This window comes from Balearica regulorum, chromosome 17 (assembly GCF_011004875.1).
Source record: "Balearica regulorum gibbericeps isolate bBalReg1 chromosome 17, bBalReg1.pri, whole genome shotgun sequence".
Taxonomy (NCBI): Eukaryota; Metazoa; Chordata; class Aves; order Gruiformes; family Gruidae; genus Balearica; species Balearica regulorum.
This window is the reverse complement of record NC_046200.1, coordinates 14,551,232-14,564,940: the sequence shown is the minus strand read 5'-3', so window position 1 is coordinate 14,564,940 and position 13,709 is coordinate 14,551,232. Positions and strand designations below refer to the sequence as shown.

General features: G+C 50.7%; 1 protein-coding gene across 3 annotated transcripts in view; it reads right to left on the bottom strand.

Annotated features, from left to right (window-relative positions):
- Positions 1-7,958, bottom strand: part of FBXW8 (F-box and WD repeat domain containing 8) — a 52,686-nt gene extending 44,728 nt beyond the window's left edge. For 2 of the 3 annotated variants that reach the window (XM_075769340.1, XM_075769338.1), the window contains exons 1-2: positions 7,254-7,958; positions 4,243-4,347 (exon numbers count right to left, since the gene is read on the bottom strand). In XM_075769340.1, the coding sequence (XP_075625455.1) occupies positions 4,243-4,347; positions 7,254-7,943 (795 nt within the window). In that variant the 5' untranslated portion in view covers positions 7,944-7,958. The remainder of the gene's footprint in view (positions 1-4,242; positions 4,348-7,253) is intronic. The other variant, XM_075769339.1, reaches the window with a different exon arrangement.
- Between the last annotated feature and the right edge of the window lie 5,751 nt (positions 7,959-13,709).

Sequence of the window (13,709 nt, the reverse complement as noted above, 5' to 3'; positions counted from 1 at the left end):
CCATTGGCTTGAAGTCAGCTTTATTAGATCTGCTTGACTTAGAGTTTCAGGTGAGGCCCCAAAAGCCAGAGCATTATGGCTTTATTTATACGCACCCTTACGTTCTGCTTGTTGGCGAGTAGCTCAGACACGCAAAGCTCTTATTAAACTACGAACATAATTATTTCCAAATCTACACCAGGTAGAAACTCCAACAATGATCAATGACAACATCTTGTTTATAGATTCAGAGTTCCCAATTTAATTTTGTCTTTAGTGTTCCTATTATCTTTTCACTACAGTTTTCAACTGTTCTCAGAAAAGAAACTTTGGTTTCCCCGAGCTCCATAGAGGAACGGTTTTATATCTTATACTTCAGCAAGCAATAATGTTCTGAAGGTCTTCAAAGGCTTTCGCTGACACAGGTTTTGCTATTAGATTTTGTTATTTGGTTTTGCCTTTGGGGATTTATTCCCTGCCCCCCCCCCCCCCAAAAAAAAAAACCTGAAAGCCCCCACCTCTTCCATCAAATCCTAAATTTCTTCTAATCCTGTCTAAATCAACTGGCTCAAATCCTAATGAAGGTTTATTCATCCCTCTCCATCTGATAACTGTCTTTGTTTCATTAGGTTTATTTTCTTCCCTAGTCACACAAAGACATATTCAAGGTTCATTCGCTGAAGCCAGGGGCCTCAATTAGAAATATCTCGACTTTCAATTCAGTACAATACGTAGCGCCAAACAGTATTTAATCCAAAGCCATTCAGATGCACGTTTACCAGGTGGAAGCTGCTCATCTTTTCAATTCAGAGCCATAATGTTATTTTAAGTCTCATCCTGAGCCCAGGATCATAGAATGGTTTGGGTTGGAAGGGACCTCAAAGCCCATCTAGTTCCACCCCCCTGCCATCGCGGGGGGACACCCTCCACCAGCCCAGGTTGCCCAAAGCCCCATCCAACCTGGCCTTGAACACTGCCAGGGAGCCAGGGGCAGCCACAGCTTCTCTGGGCAACCTGTGCCAGGGCCTCAGCACCCTCACAGGGAAGGATTTCTGCCTCACATCTCATCTCCATCTCCCCTCCCGCAGCTTCAGGCCATTTGTCTTATCTCTACACACCCTTGTAAAAAGTCCTTATCCATCCAATTCTCTGCTCACTCTCTATAAACTATGAGGAGAGTACTTTTACCTATATACAACCTTGATGCAAAAGTATGCTCAAAAAGATACATGAGATTTTCTTTTTTAAAATTTAAAAACACTAAAAGCCTAACAGTTTGACAATTCCAGAAGCTCTAGAGGAAAGCATCTGAAATTCTTGATCTACGCAAGACAATTACTTCTTAAATTCCTAGAAGCAGACTCCCTATGTCCTAGATACATACACAATTGTTGTGTTGGTAAACATCTCTAACCCATCTCTCCGATGAAAACGCTAACAGTTCAAGGCAATTTCCCACTGATCAGTTCAGAAATAAAACCGCCTTAGCATTGCCAAAATTCAGTAGATGCTGTCGAGAAGTATTTCACATCACAAAAGGCAATTTAGGCAGTCTCTGGTATTTACTAGAAAGCAGTAACAACTGTAAGTATACGGAGAAGTTCGTAGCTTAGACTCCTCTCATCACAAAGCTGAGAGCTTAAAGGCCAGGTCCTGAAGCCCTGAGCGAAGTTAATTGCCAGTATCTGCAGTATCAGCCCCAAATAACACAAGCACTTCTGATGTGTTTCAATTTGTCATACTTGTGGTGTCCCAACTGATTGTTTTTCTTTTCCTGCTACATCACGACCAGGAAGGAGAGACTGTTCTCAAACCCACTCATCACAGAAGAAACAAGAGTCGCTCACAGCATAGACATTTCTTTCAACGGCCCGAACAGAATCAAAAGGTGCTCGTAGGGCTGGCACAACGCAGAGGGAACATTTTGCAGTTACTCTGCACTGTTCTGCTGACGTGTTAAGTCCTGGATCCGTTTCTCCTTGAATTATAAACATGGGATATCAACAGGGACTGGTCTGCTGGATGCTACTGAATATCGCACAGCTACTGTGAACCCACCAGAGCTCAGGAACTGATGACACCGTTAATTTACATGCTGCACATGGCTTTCATATTTCAAGTGCCATACAGACAGTTTGTGTTTTATAGTACTAATTCCAAAAATCAAAGAAAAGCTGTGGGGAAGAGGGGGAGGGGGAAACATCAGGGTGAAATTAAAGTTCTCCAGAGCAGTCTGTGGTGTGATTAAATCTCAAAGAGGCTCCGCAGTCAGGCTACTTTACTGTTAGTCGGTTACCAATTTGGCATAAAGAACTAAGCAAACAGGTTTTCTCCAAAGGCACTCACGTAGTTCACGATGCCAATTCCACTAACTGGCCCAATTTCACTAAAATCCCAAGGCGCCTTAATAAAAAAACCTTTCTACGATAACACCGTAAAGCAGCAGGGCTTTCCATTTAACAGAGGAGGGCTTCCCCCCCCTTCAAAAACAAAATCACCAAGAGAAAAATGAAAATGGTATTTATTTTTATTGCTTTGCTTTTTATTTGAACACTTAAAAAGAAGCCAGTTCTGCACTAAAAGCATTGGATATTCATCTCATTCGGAAAGCCTTGGAAAACACTGGGCATTTGCTCAGCTACCTGTCAGCTGCCACACAGGACCAACTGACTCAGTGTGAGGAGGCAAATGAGGAACATGGAAAATTTTCTCAGTGTTAAAACACATCTTACGAGAAGAGCGTCTAGTTAAAAACCAAAGCGAGCGAGAGAGAAGTGCAGCCCAAGTGCAGAGAAAAGGAGCAGCCCTTCATCAGCCATCTTTTTACTATGCTAATGAGGTAAACTGCTCATGCCTGAGGAGAAGGAAAAAAAAAAGAAAAGAGAAAGAATAACCTTCAAGTAATCCACTTAAAAAAATGCAACCCTGCTCCATATCATGGGATGTAGCCTTTACTGATTGTCTGTCTCTACCTTAAATGACAAACTTGAGCATATCTGAAAGCTTCACAGCCTCCTGGACAGCACCAGAAAATAATCCTAGAGAATTCTTCCCTCTGCAACAGAAGCCCTGCAAGAGGAATTATTTCTCTTCTAACAGTTCTTGCTCCTGAAAGGCATTAACAAGTCAAAGATTTAAGCAATACCCAGTTGTAGCTATTTAGCACTATGACTTGCTCATATTGAGCATTAAAAGCCCAATTTCATTTCAATGCACGTGCCATTTGGATAATACTGGTGTCTAGTTTACCACCCACAGCAAAGCTATACCCTGTCTGACACTGCTCGATTTTTCGTTCTCTTACAAACAGACCGGGGCATGGTTTGAGTGTAACATAAAGAATGGGTTTGGTCAAATTTCTGTGAGGTTGCAAGATGTGCTTTGTACGTAAGAGTTCAACGAACACCAGCCTGAAACGCTAAGTAGCGGCCACGGGAGAAGCTGGCAATGAATATCCACAATATTCTCCTCTGCCTCCCAGGGTAATCAGCACTTGCCAATTAAGTTTGCTTTGGAGACTCATTCAGAGCGAGGTTCATCATTCAATGTGTGAAGAAAAGAGATAAAGAGACTCAAAAGCATGGACTGAGCAATCCTAAGTATAGTCAGGTGTATGCAAGTGTTTAAGTGAGCAAAGCTACTTGAAGAGACAGGCGGTTTACAACTACACATAAATTATGGACCATGTCTGAGTACAGACTGGTGAAAGCATTATCTTAAAGTATCACCGAAGAAAAATATAAACCACTTGCGGGGCTGGGGGGGGCGGGGGGGGGGGGCAGGAAATTGGCATCATTTAAGACTTTAGCCTCACGTTAAACTACTACAGACAAAAAGTTACTACTCCAATTTCTATGGTTCAAGTCACATACTGAAGAGTGGGAGGAACAGCTTTGTTGCCATGCCCTTGGCACTGGAAAGCGTTGAGTCCTAAATACTGCAATAAGACACGCTCACTTGTTTCTGAATACATTAACTTGAAATAAAAGATCTTTGCAAGTATTTATTTTAAATTTTAAAGCTTTACTTTTGTCCAAGCCACAAATGTTTTATTGAACTCAGCCACAAACTGTAAATCCAGCTCATTTACTATTATTTTTTTCAATATTTGGCTTTGGAACTATTTCCAGTGAGTAAAAGCACAATCAGCTGAGCTAGTAGGGCTACCACACATCTTCCCGGCATTGAGGTGCCTGACTGTTTCTTGAATATTTCTGCCAATTTTATGTGGTATCAGAGAAGCAAACTGTCAGCAGCACTCACCTGAGCACACCTTCCCAATTCAGTCTTGCCCAGGTACTGAAAGATCTTCAGTGCCAGTTCATAAGGCAGCTGGATATCAAAGAAAGGAATCTCATTTATTTCATTCTGAAAAGAAAAAAAAAGATAAAATGATTGGTTAGGCTTCTTTACCACACAGCTAGACAGCGAAAGTTACCATAGTATGAAGAATGGAGGTTGTAGCCCCAGTGCCACCACAGTTCCATTAAAAAAGGCAGAATTAATTTTGCCTCTCCATCCCATAACAACACAACATCAGACAGATCACGCTGGCATGAAGGTACCTGAGCTACTCTTTGTTCTCTCCGAGTCATATCGGGTGAAGAATTTTAGAAGACTAAGTGGAGCTAAAAAGCAAATTGAGAACTGTAAGGCTTGTTTATAGCTGGATGGCACAGAAAGGCAAGACACAAGTTGTAGTAGAAAAGTTTCTCGGAAGTTTCAGCACCAAAAAGACCAAACAAGTAAGCACTCTGAAGACATATGCCAATTACTAGTTTCACTTACAAGATTTCAAGCACAGATGATGGAAAATGAATGACTATTTTGATATAAAACTGAATGGACAAGACATTAGTTTGTTTCTGTCTTTCATTAGTAACATAAAAAATGTCTTTTTAATAAGAAATGTGCTGAAAGAGTTGCTGCTTTAACTGACTAAGTATCTAAAAAACCTCCAAACTTAAAACCAAAGAGTCCATCACTTATCTAACAGCTGAATGCTGCACGTATATTTTTCCTAGAGGGTTTTTTGTTTGTTTGTTTTAACTACATACTTATTAAATCTTCTTCTTGTAGTTATTGCATCAAGATTTGTCCTCTCCCTCATTTCTGTCTGGATATTCTGGATTTTTATACTCTATATAACAGAGAGAGAGGGCAAAATCAGCCCATTCTGACCATTTCTACCTCACCCATTCTGAAGTTTTCCCCTCTAGTGTTTTCTCCTGGTTTCTGTACCCCCAGGCATGCCCAAGCACCTGATCACTCTCCATCCCCGCATACAAAATCAGCTGCTCAGCTCAAGCCTGTCTCCAGTTTGCTCTCAGAAAGTCAGGCAGACCCCAAATCAGGGTCACCCCCCTGCCTCTCAGCACTTCTCCAGCCCCGATACCTTTGTTTCTTCATAGGTCTCTTCTACAACTACTCCTTGCTGATTTGAAGCCGGGCGCTTTGCAGTGCCAACGAAGTGGCAAACCAGGCAATGCTGAGTTTATTTAAAGTACAGTTACACAGGAAAACTATTGTATAATATGGTTGCGTGAAAGTTTGTAACACAAAAGCTATTCTACACTAGATAAGTGTTTAGACAGCACAAATATGGACAATGTGTCCATTAGGTCTTTTTAGCAAAATGGTACCAGTTTATAAACACTGGAACCTGGCACTTGTTCTAAAGTTACTTAAACTAGATCTGTGGGCAACCTTCCTGCTCCCCTCCCTCCTCGTCCACAGTTTTCCTGCACAAACAACTCCTTTTCCTTTCCTGCTGCATGAGGACCACTGGCTCCACTCCCCGCTGTGGATTTGCAAGAAGATCGTTTGCTTTCACGTGATTTAAGTTACATCTATTTCTAAAAGGCACACCAAAGAAAAATATAAAAGGAACCCTGAGAGCACATCTCCATGGCCTCACGCAGACAGACCCCCAAGCTGGCCAGATGTGAACCAGCTCGGATCCAGGAGCCGCAAAACCATTTTAGAGCAATGCGCTGCCCAAACAAATAAGATGAGCCATTCGGCAAGGCTTATTAGCTCTAGGCTTATGAGCTTAGGCACAGCACCACTATGAATATATTGCTTCCAAATTGTAGTTGACTCACATCCAACCAGCAGAACCTGGTCTGTCTGCATGTATCCGAGGATATCATGGGAAGGACAGGCTGCCTACAGACAGAACTGGTACAGACACGAGTCAAGACTGACAGCTCTTGTGAAAAGAGAAGGGGGGAAAAAAAAAAAAGAAAACAAGAAAAAAACAGCTATACAGTTTTTTTCAACTAACCTTGAGTATTTATAGTCAAACTCTAAGCACCAGCTTGCGATAAAGCACAAGCAACAGCTCATACTAATGTCATTCTTCTGCAACCTTAACATTACACACAGATCAAGGTCTTCCCTTCCTACATCCCCAAAAATTCACACAGCTTGTCTTTAGCACAGTGCTCACCGCTGCAAACGAAGCGGTAACGTTAAGTCAGCACCAGCCTGTCTAAAAGTCTACTGGAATGAATCCAAAACTCAAATACTACCATCCCCTCTGAGACAGATTTGGGCTCCTGTGTGCTAATGGAGCACTAATTCTGTAAATGGATTAATTTGTGCCTTCCAGACAGAAATTTAATCTGTTCCTTTTAATTTTTTTAAGCAAAGAGTAATTAGTCACAGTTAGGTTAGCGAGAAGCAAGAAAATGGGTTCCCCCCCTAGTTTTCCTACACTGTAAATAAAATCTCTATTGCATTTAAAGGACTTTCCAAAATAACTTTTATCTGGTTCAAAACTGTATTTAAAACTATTTCCAAATTAACTCCTTTATTTAAAGAATTAATACTTGTTTTCTTACTCCACTGCTGTGTCACAAGGCAAGATATCCTTAATTACTGCACCTGCATCAAATAGCCTGAATAAGCAACAAAAATCTTCTTCAAGAGAAAAAAAAAAAAAAAAAAGCGTCTCATAGAAAGAAAAGTAGATTTTGGAACTCGAAAATCTCGAAAAGACAAAACATATTCAGAAGCTGAGGCTACACACAAGCTCACAGGAACCCAGACTCGGCATTCCCCTTTCCCACCCCACCCCAGAGACGGGGCGCAGCCGGACCCCGCTCTCTGCTCCCGTCGGGGCAGCCCCCCACGACCCCAGCTCCAAACCCCACGGCCCCCCACACCTCTCCCGCCGACCCCCCCACGCCTCGCCCCGGTCTCTACCCCGAGGCGAAGCGCCAGGGCCGCCACAGGCGCGGCCCCACGGCCCCGGGCCCGCGCAGCCCTACCAGGTCCCGGATGAGCTGCCCCAGCAGGTCGTCGCCGTCGCCGCCTCCGTCTCCGTCTCCGTCCTCCGCGGGCTCCTCGGCGGGGCGGGCGGGCGACGGGCTGCGGAAGGCCGGGGCGGGCGGGGCGCCGCCGTCCAACAGGCCGCGGGCCAGCGCCAGGTAGCCCGGCTCGCTCGGCTCCGCGCTGCGCCGGTTCTCGAGACCCGCCGCGGGCTCCGCCGCCACCTCCCGCCGCTGCCGCTTCGCGCCCCCCGCCAGCTCCTCCCGCCAGCGGCGGCGGAACAGCTCCAGCTCCGCCGAGCCCTCGGCCATGGCGGCGGGGCCGAGCCCGGCCCAACCTCCCGCAGGCCCGGCCCGGAAACCGCCCCCCGTACCCGCGCGTTCCGCCGCGCGAAGGTTCCTACCGCGGCCGGGGAGAGCCAGGGCCCGGCTGACAGGGGCCGCCGGCCGCCATTTTGTGGGCCCGGGGCGGGTGGGAGCGCTGGGGCTGCCCGCGGCCGCCGAGCGCACCGGGGGGCGGGCTGGGGGCCTGGCGGGCTGCGGGGCCAGTAGCCTAGCGGCCCAGGGGCCCAGTGGCCACGGCCCAGCCTTGGAAAGCCACTGGTGGCCGAGCGAGGGCTGGGGCGAGGGCAGGGTCCCGTGCAGGTGCCCTGGGCTCTGCTGGGAAGCCCTCAGCTGCCTCCCAGCCATGGCCGGCCCGTGAGGCCTCACGGGGAAAAGCTGCTCCCAGAAAGGCAGGCGACAGGGCGCCGAGCGGGTCGTTGCCCATGGAGGAGGCACAGAGGTGCATTGCTCTGCCACTGGGTGACCATTTCTTCCACCCATTTTGTTGGCCAAGACTGAACCAGAGCTTGCGGGCAGGACTGGTCCTGCCCCACACCGTGTCCCTTACACCTCCTGGGGAAGATGTGCTGCACGGCTCAGTGCACCCCAAATCATGCCCGCATCCTTCTGCAGCCGCTGCAGCCCCAGAGCTGCCGCTTTCATGGTGCTTTGGGGAGGAGACAACGTTTGCTCCGCGCCTCTCCAGTATCAACCCACCTTCTTGCTTAATGGCTGTGTTTCAAATGATGGCTAAACCCAACCGCTGAAACACGGCCATGGAGCTACTATTGCTTCAGCCAGTCCAGCTGTCCGGAGGAGTGGAAAGCCTGCAAGTGTTCAAGTCTTCAGCATAACTTCCATGCAGCACTTGGGAAAATAAATCAGGTAAGTGATACTTGTCCACATGTAAGTCAAACAGCTAGTCCTCGCTGGGCACTGGTGAACAAGCTAAAACGCACAGCCCTTGCTCTCGGCAGCAGGTTGTGCCAATGTACCTCCACCCTCGTGTCCATGCTGCCATTCAGCATCCTCAGCGGCCACTCACTCGTTTTTCTTCTTTGCAGCTTGTTGCTGTCTGTGCAGTTCACAAAACCCAACTTAATGAACACAAACAGGCATTTTGGATTCCAGGAAAACCCTGAGCTACTTCATTTTGAGGAGGAATTCCTGCATGTAGAAACCCCACAAAAGATTTGTTTTCCTAACAATCATTTGAACTTGGAGGAGAATCTCCCCGGGGTGCATACACTGACCACGGTGAGCCCTGCAAAGAGAGGGGCTGCAGAGCAGGAGCTTCCCCTGCAGCAGGATGCAGGGCTGCTCCAGGGAGGGGTTGGGAAGAAGGTGACCCCCAGGAGGGTCTCCTCAAACCCCTTTGCAGTACCAGGGTGATCTGTTAAGGAGGTGGCAGCCACCTCCCTGCCAGGCGGAAAAGAAATGGGCCAGTTTGGGGTGATTCCTGCCCCCCTGGGAGCCCCCGCTACCATCCCAGGGCTGATGTGTGATGGGGAGGCCTGCCTGGGGGGGTCCCAGCCCCGCTCCTGCGCTCTGATGGCTGGGAGGCTCTGCACGCCCCTGGGTCAGTGTCTGGGGGCTGATGGGGACGCTGTGCACTCCTTTGGCCACCTGAAATGTGATCAGCATCAGTAATGCTTTGGGTGATGAAATCCCCTCCAGCTCTGTGTAATCCCTTCACTGCCCCCCTGCATCTCCACACTGTCCCTCCATCCCTACACTGCCACCTGCGTCCCGGGACACTGCCACCTCCGTGCACTGCCACCTGCATCCCCGCGCTGTCCCTCCATCCCCACACTGCCACCTGCATCCCGGCACACTGTCACCCGCATCCCTACCCTGCCACCTGCATCGCTGCGCTCTCCCATCAAACTCCCACACCGTTCCTAGATAACCAGATGTCCCATCACACAACCCCTGTCCCCCGCCATTCCCCCCACACCCCCATCCCACCCTCTCCCCCCATCCCACACCGTCCCCAGCAGCCCCCCACACCGTCTCCCCCCTCTCCCCGCTGTCCCCGTTCCCCCCCCCCCCTCCCCGCCCGCTCCCCGCGGCCGAGCGCCGCCCCGCGGGGGATGATGTAACCCCCCCCGTCCCCCGCCCGCCGTCGCCCCGGCCCGCCCGTCCGCCCGCCCGCACACGCCGCGGCACTCGGCGGCGAGCGGCGGCGCAGCCATGTGCCCCTGCGCGCTGCACGGCGGCCCCCCCGCGCCCTGCCCCTGCAGCCCCGGCCGAGCCGCCCGGCCCTCGGCCGCCGCCCGCCTGGTCGCCGCCCGCCTGCGCCGCCTGGGCGATGAGCTGGAGCAGAGGGCGGCGCGGCGGAAGGTGCGGGGCCGCGGGCCCTCGGCCGGCCGCCGCCTGGCCGCCGTGGTGTGCCTGTTGTGCGCCCTCACGCCCGCGGCCGCGCTGGCCTGGCTGATCCGCAGGAGGAGCCTCTAGGCGAGAGGGGCGCTGGCCGGAGCGGGGAGCAGGCGGGACGCGCAACAGGTCGGCACCGCGCCGGGGGACGGGGACGGGGACGGCTGGGTGGCCGTCGGGGCTCGGCACGGGACGGCGCGGCGTGTCCCGGCGCGGCGGGGGACGGTACCGCCCGGTGCGGCGCGACGGGGCGGGGGTCGGTGCAGCACGGTACGCCGCGGGTCGGCATGCTATGGCCGGGGGGGGGCGGGGGTGTCCGGCGCGGGGGGGGCCCGGCTCGGTACGGCTCGGGTCCGGGAGGGGGGCCCGGCCCGGCGGAGCGCGCTGTCCGCGGTACCCGCCGGCTCGCCGGGCTGCGGCGGCTGAGCGCGGCTGTGGCAGGGCACGGAGCCCCGGGCTACCGGTACCCGCGCTGCCAGATCGCACCTTCTCCTTCTCCTTCTCCTTCTCCTTCTCCTTCTCCTTCTCCTTCTCCTTCTCCTTCTCCTTCTTCTCCTTCTCCTTCTTCCTCTCCTCTCCTCTCCTCTCCTCTCCTCTCCTCTCCTCTCCTCTCCTCTCCTCTCCTCTCCTCTCCTCTCCTCTCCTCTCCTCTCCTCTCCTCTCCTCTTTTCCCAGGACTCCCCAAACGTCCCCTTTCCCCTTCCCCAAACTTTGACGGCTTCCAGCTCTGTGCCTCCCCTCCGCCCAGGTCATCCATGCTCTCACAGGGCAGTTTGAGGTCCATGCCCACACTGAGTGAGCCTGTGGCCCCAGTGGGCCAGCAGCAGCGCAGGCGGCACGGGGGGATCGGAGCAGGTCGCACGTCAGCCCAACTGCCGGTCCTGGCGAGATGGAGGATGCTCGCAGCCTCCTGGCCCAGCCGTGCACCCGTGCCAAGCCTCCAGCTGTCTCAGGAGTGGAGGAACTTCCCCTGTGTCCTGCCATCCCCCCTGGTGGGCTTTAGACCCACGGGTGCTTAGCACTCATCGCTAAGGTCCCTGGGCAGTGGGATGTCACCACAGGACCGTCCAGTGGGGCAGCCCAGGACTTTGGCTGGCTGTGCCTGCCTCTGTGTTTTGGATGATGCCTTGCCCAGTGCCGGAGGCTTTTCCTGAGGGGGTCCCAAGCCACCAGCCAGGGAAAAGTGTCCAAGCCAGATACTGCTGGTTCCTAGAGCCCCCACTGTGCTCCAGAGCCACCGAGCAAACCAACAGCAGGGAAATAGGACATACCTGGTCCTGTAACCCTCGTTGTCATCCAGGTGACACCTCCTGTGCTGGTGGGGACAGCTCTGCACCCTCAGCCCTGGGAGCACTCAGGGATACTGAGCATACGTTGGGGTCACCTCAGGGATTTTGGGTGCTCTGAAGTGCTCTTTGGGATGTGGATTTCTCCCCACAGACATGAGGAGCAAGGGCTCCTATTTTGGGTGCTTTAAATTCTATCTGTGAATGTCCCCAGTGTCTGTCTGTGTTCAGGAAAGACCGTTAAGTACACGTCTAACTTTCAGCGTGCACTCATATCCCATCAGCTCGGACAGGGTTTAGACAAGAGCTTAAAATCAGCTGAAAAATGCCACCAATACTGGGCTGACCTTGTATAATTTCAGCTTACCTGGGCTGTTTGCAACTCTTGGGCGAGACCTTGGCTGTCAGGAGTCAGGTCTTACACTGCAAAATGTCTTGCATGCTTTTTAGGTGCAGGAAATACAATTAGATACGTATGTATGGTGTGGGGAAATGTAAGGTTACCAAGAGAGTTTAAAAGTAAGGTTTCCCAGCAGGTGTGTGTGTTTGCACTGTTTGCACTGCGTGTGTGTGTGTGTGCACTGGTGTATGGGGGGGGAGGTGATATTGTTGTCATCTGTCCGTCTGAGCCACAACTGCTGCATCTGTCAGGAGGTTCAGCTGGTTACCTTTGGAAAGCTTTCTTTGAAAACAAAACCAGAACAAAACTGGGGTTTTTTGATGAATCAAAGCTTCAATTTCTATAAAATCACCAGCACGTATGAGGTTCTGGGATAGTATCTGCAGAGCTGTGCCCAGCAAAGCCCTTGGAGAGGCAGCATCAGTGGTGTGGGGCCGCGGATTGAGACAAGGGACTGTGGTCAGCAGCAGAGCTTAGAGATCATCTTTCCTATCAGTTTGTGGCAAGTTTGGTTCTAGTGTTTGGAAGCAAACCCACCCGGCTGACTTGCTTGCCTCTCTGAGCTCAAAAAAAAGTTGAAATCCAAGAGGGACTGCAGCGATCTCCCTTACCTAGTGTCTCAAATGCCGTCTTCTTTCTAACAAGCCGGGGAATTTCCTCCCTGCCCAGTCTGGGACTTCATCCCATGTAGAGAAGGTGGCAGGTGAGAAGGCTGGCAGAGACACCCCGTTCGCTGGCCTGGTGGATCCGTGCACACGCTCAGCCCAGACTTCCTGGCAATCCCACAAGGCCAAAGCCGTTTGGATTTTTAGTTTTTGTGAAGGTTTGCATAGCTTTGGTTAGGCAGATATTAATATTTTTTTCCCAATCTCCTCTGCTGTTGACTCTGTGGAGCCCTCACCTCCATCTGGCTTTCTGCACTTCAGGCCCAACAATAACCAGTTGCTTATAAATTGCTTTGATAAAGACACTACAGGAAAGCAAAGCATTACCCTCAACACAGCCGAGGCGAGCTCCTTCAGCATGCACAGTCCTTCCTCGCAGCTTCAAAAGCTGCCGCAGACAGGACGTGCTGAGCTGCCTCCAAACGCTCTGGGGCTTCGTGGACACAAATACAAATGTAAGTGTCTGAAAAGAAGATCCTCATGTGTGATGTGAAGCGGTTTCAGGGGTAAAGAAGCCAGATGTGGGAGAATAACAAGCTAGTAACAATCTCTTGGTTGCCCCTACGCACAGCGGACTGACCTGTCCGACTCCTCACAAGCTTCTAAGTCACAAGTGACCAAGCTGCAGATGAAAATACAATGTAACCCCAGAATAATTAAATATATCATCTACACCTCCGACTCTGGGTTATTTTTGCTATTGGGAATCTTTTCTTTTCTTCCTGAAGAGCAATTTGCTCACACCAGTGGAGGTATCTGATTATCTGCAGTGTCTTAGAGCCCAAGTGATAGTGCAGTGAGCTGGGTTAAACTTAGAGATGTGGTAAGACAGCGGTGTTTTATTAACTCAGCAGAGTATTTCTGAACAAAAACCATGTTTTTCTGCCATCCTCAGAGATGCTTGGCAGTGATAATAACATTGTTCTGCAACAGGATGGGAAGTCCAGGCTCTGAGCACTTGTGACCTTGGGATTTCGTGGAACAGCTCATAAGAGGAGAGTAACTTGTAAACTTAATAAACACGCTGCGAAGTCAGCATTTGTCTTGTGATCTGGTGGTTACAGAAGGAACAGAGAAGTTAGAGAAAAAAGCCAGTTTCAGCTTGGCTTACTACTTGAGTTCCCCTCCTGCTTTTTCAAGTGGTAATAGCATTTCGCATTGGCTGCTGTGAGCGTACGTACTGTTTCTGAGGAAGGAGGTTGGTAGTTGTTCCCTCAGGTCCTTGTGGCTTTACACAACCGTGCAGCTCAGGGAATAATCCTGTGTACCGGGGAGCTTCTCCTGCTCTCGCAGCCCCTAGGTGATGCCAGTGAAAGCAGGGTTAGGGCCGCTGCATGCGACCACCTTGTATCTGTGGGCCATGCTTGGGATTTGGGGATGAATGCTTTGTAAATGGCAGTTTTAT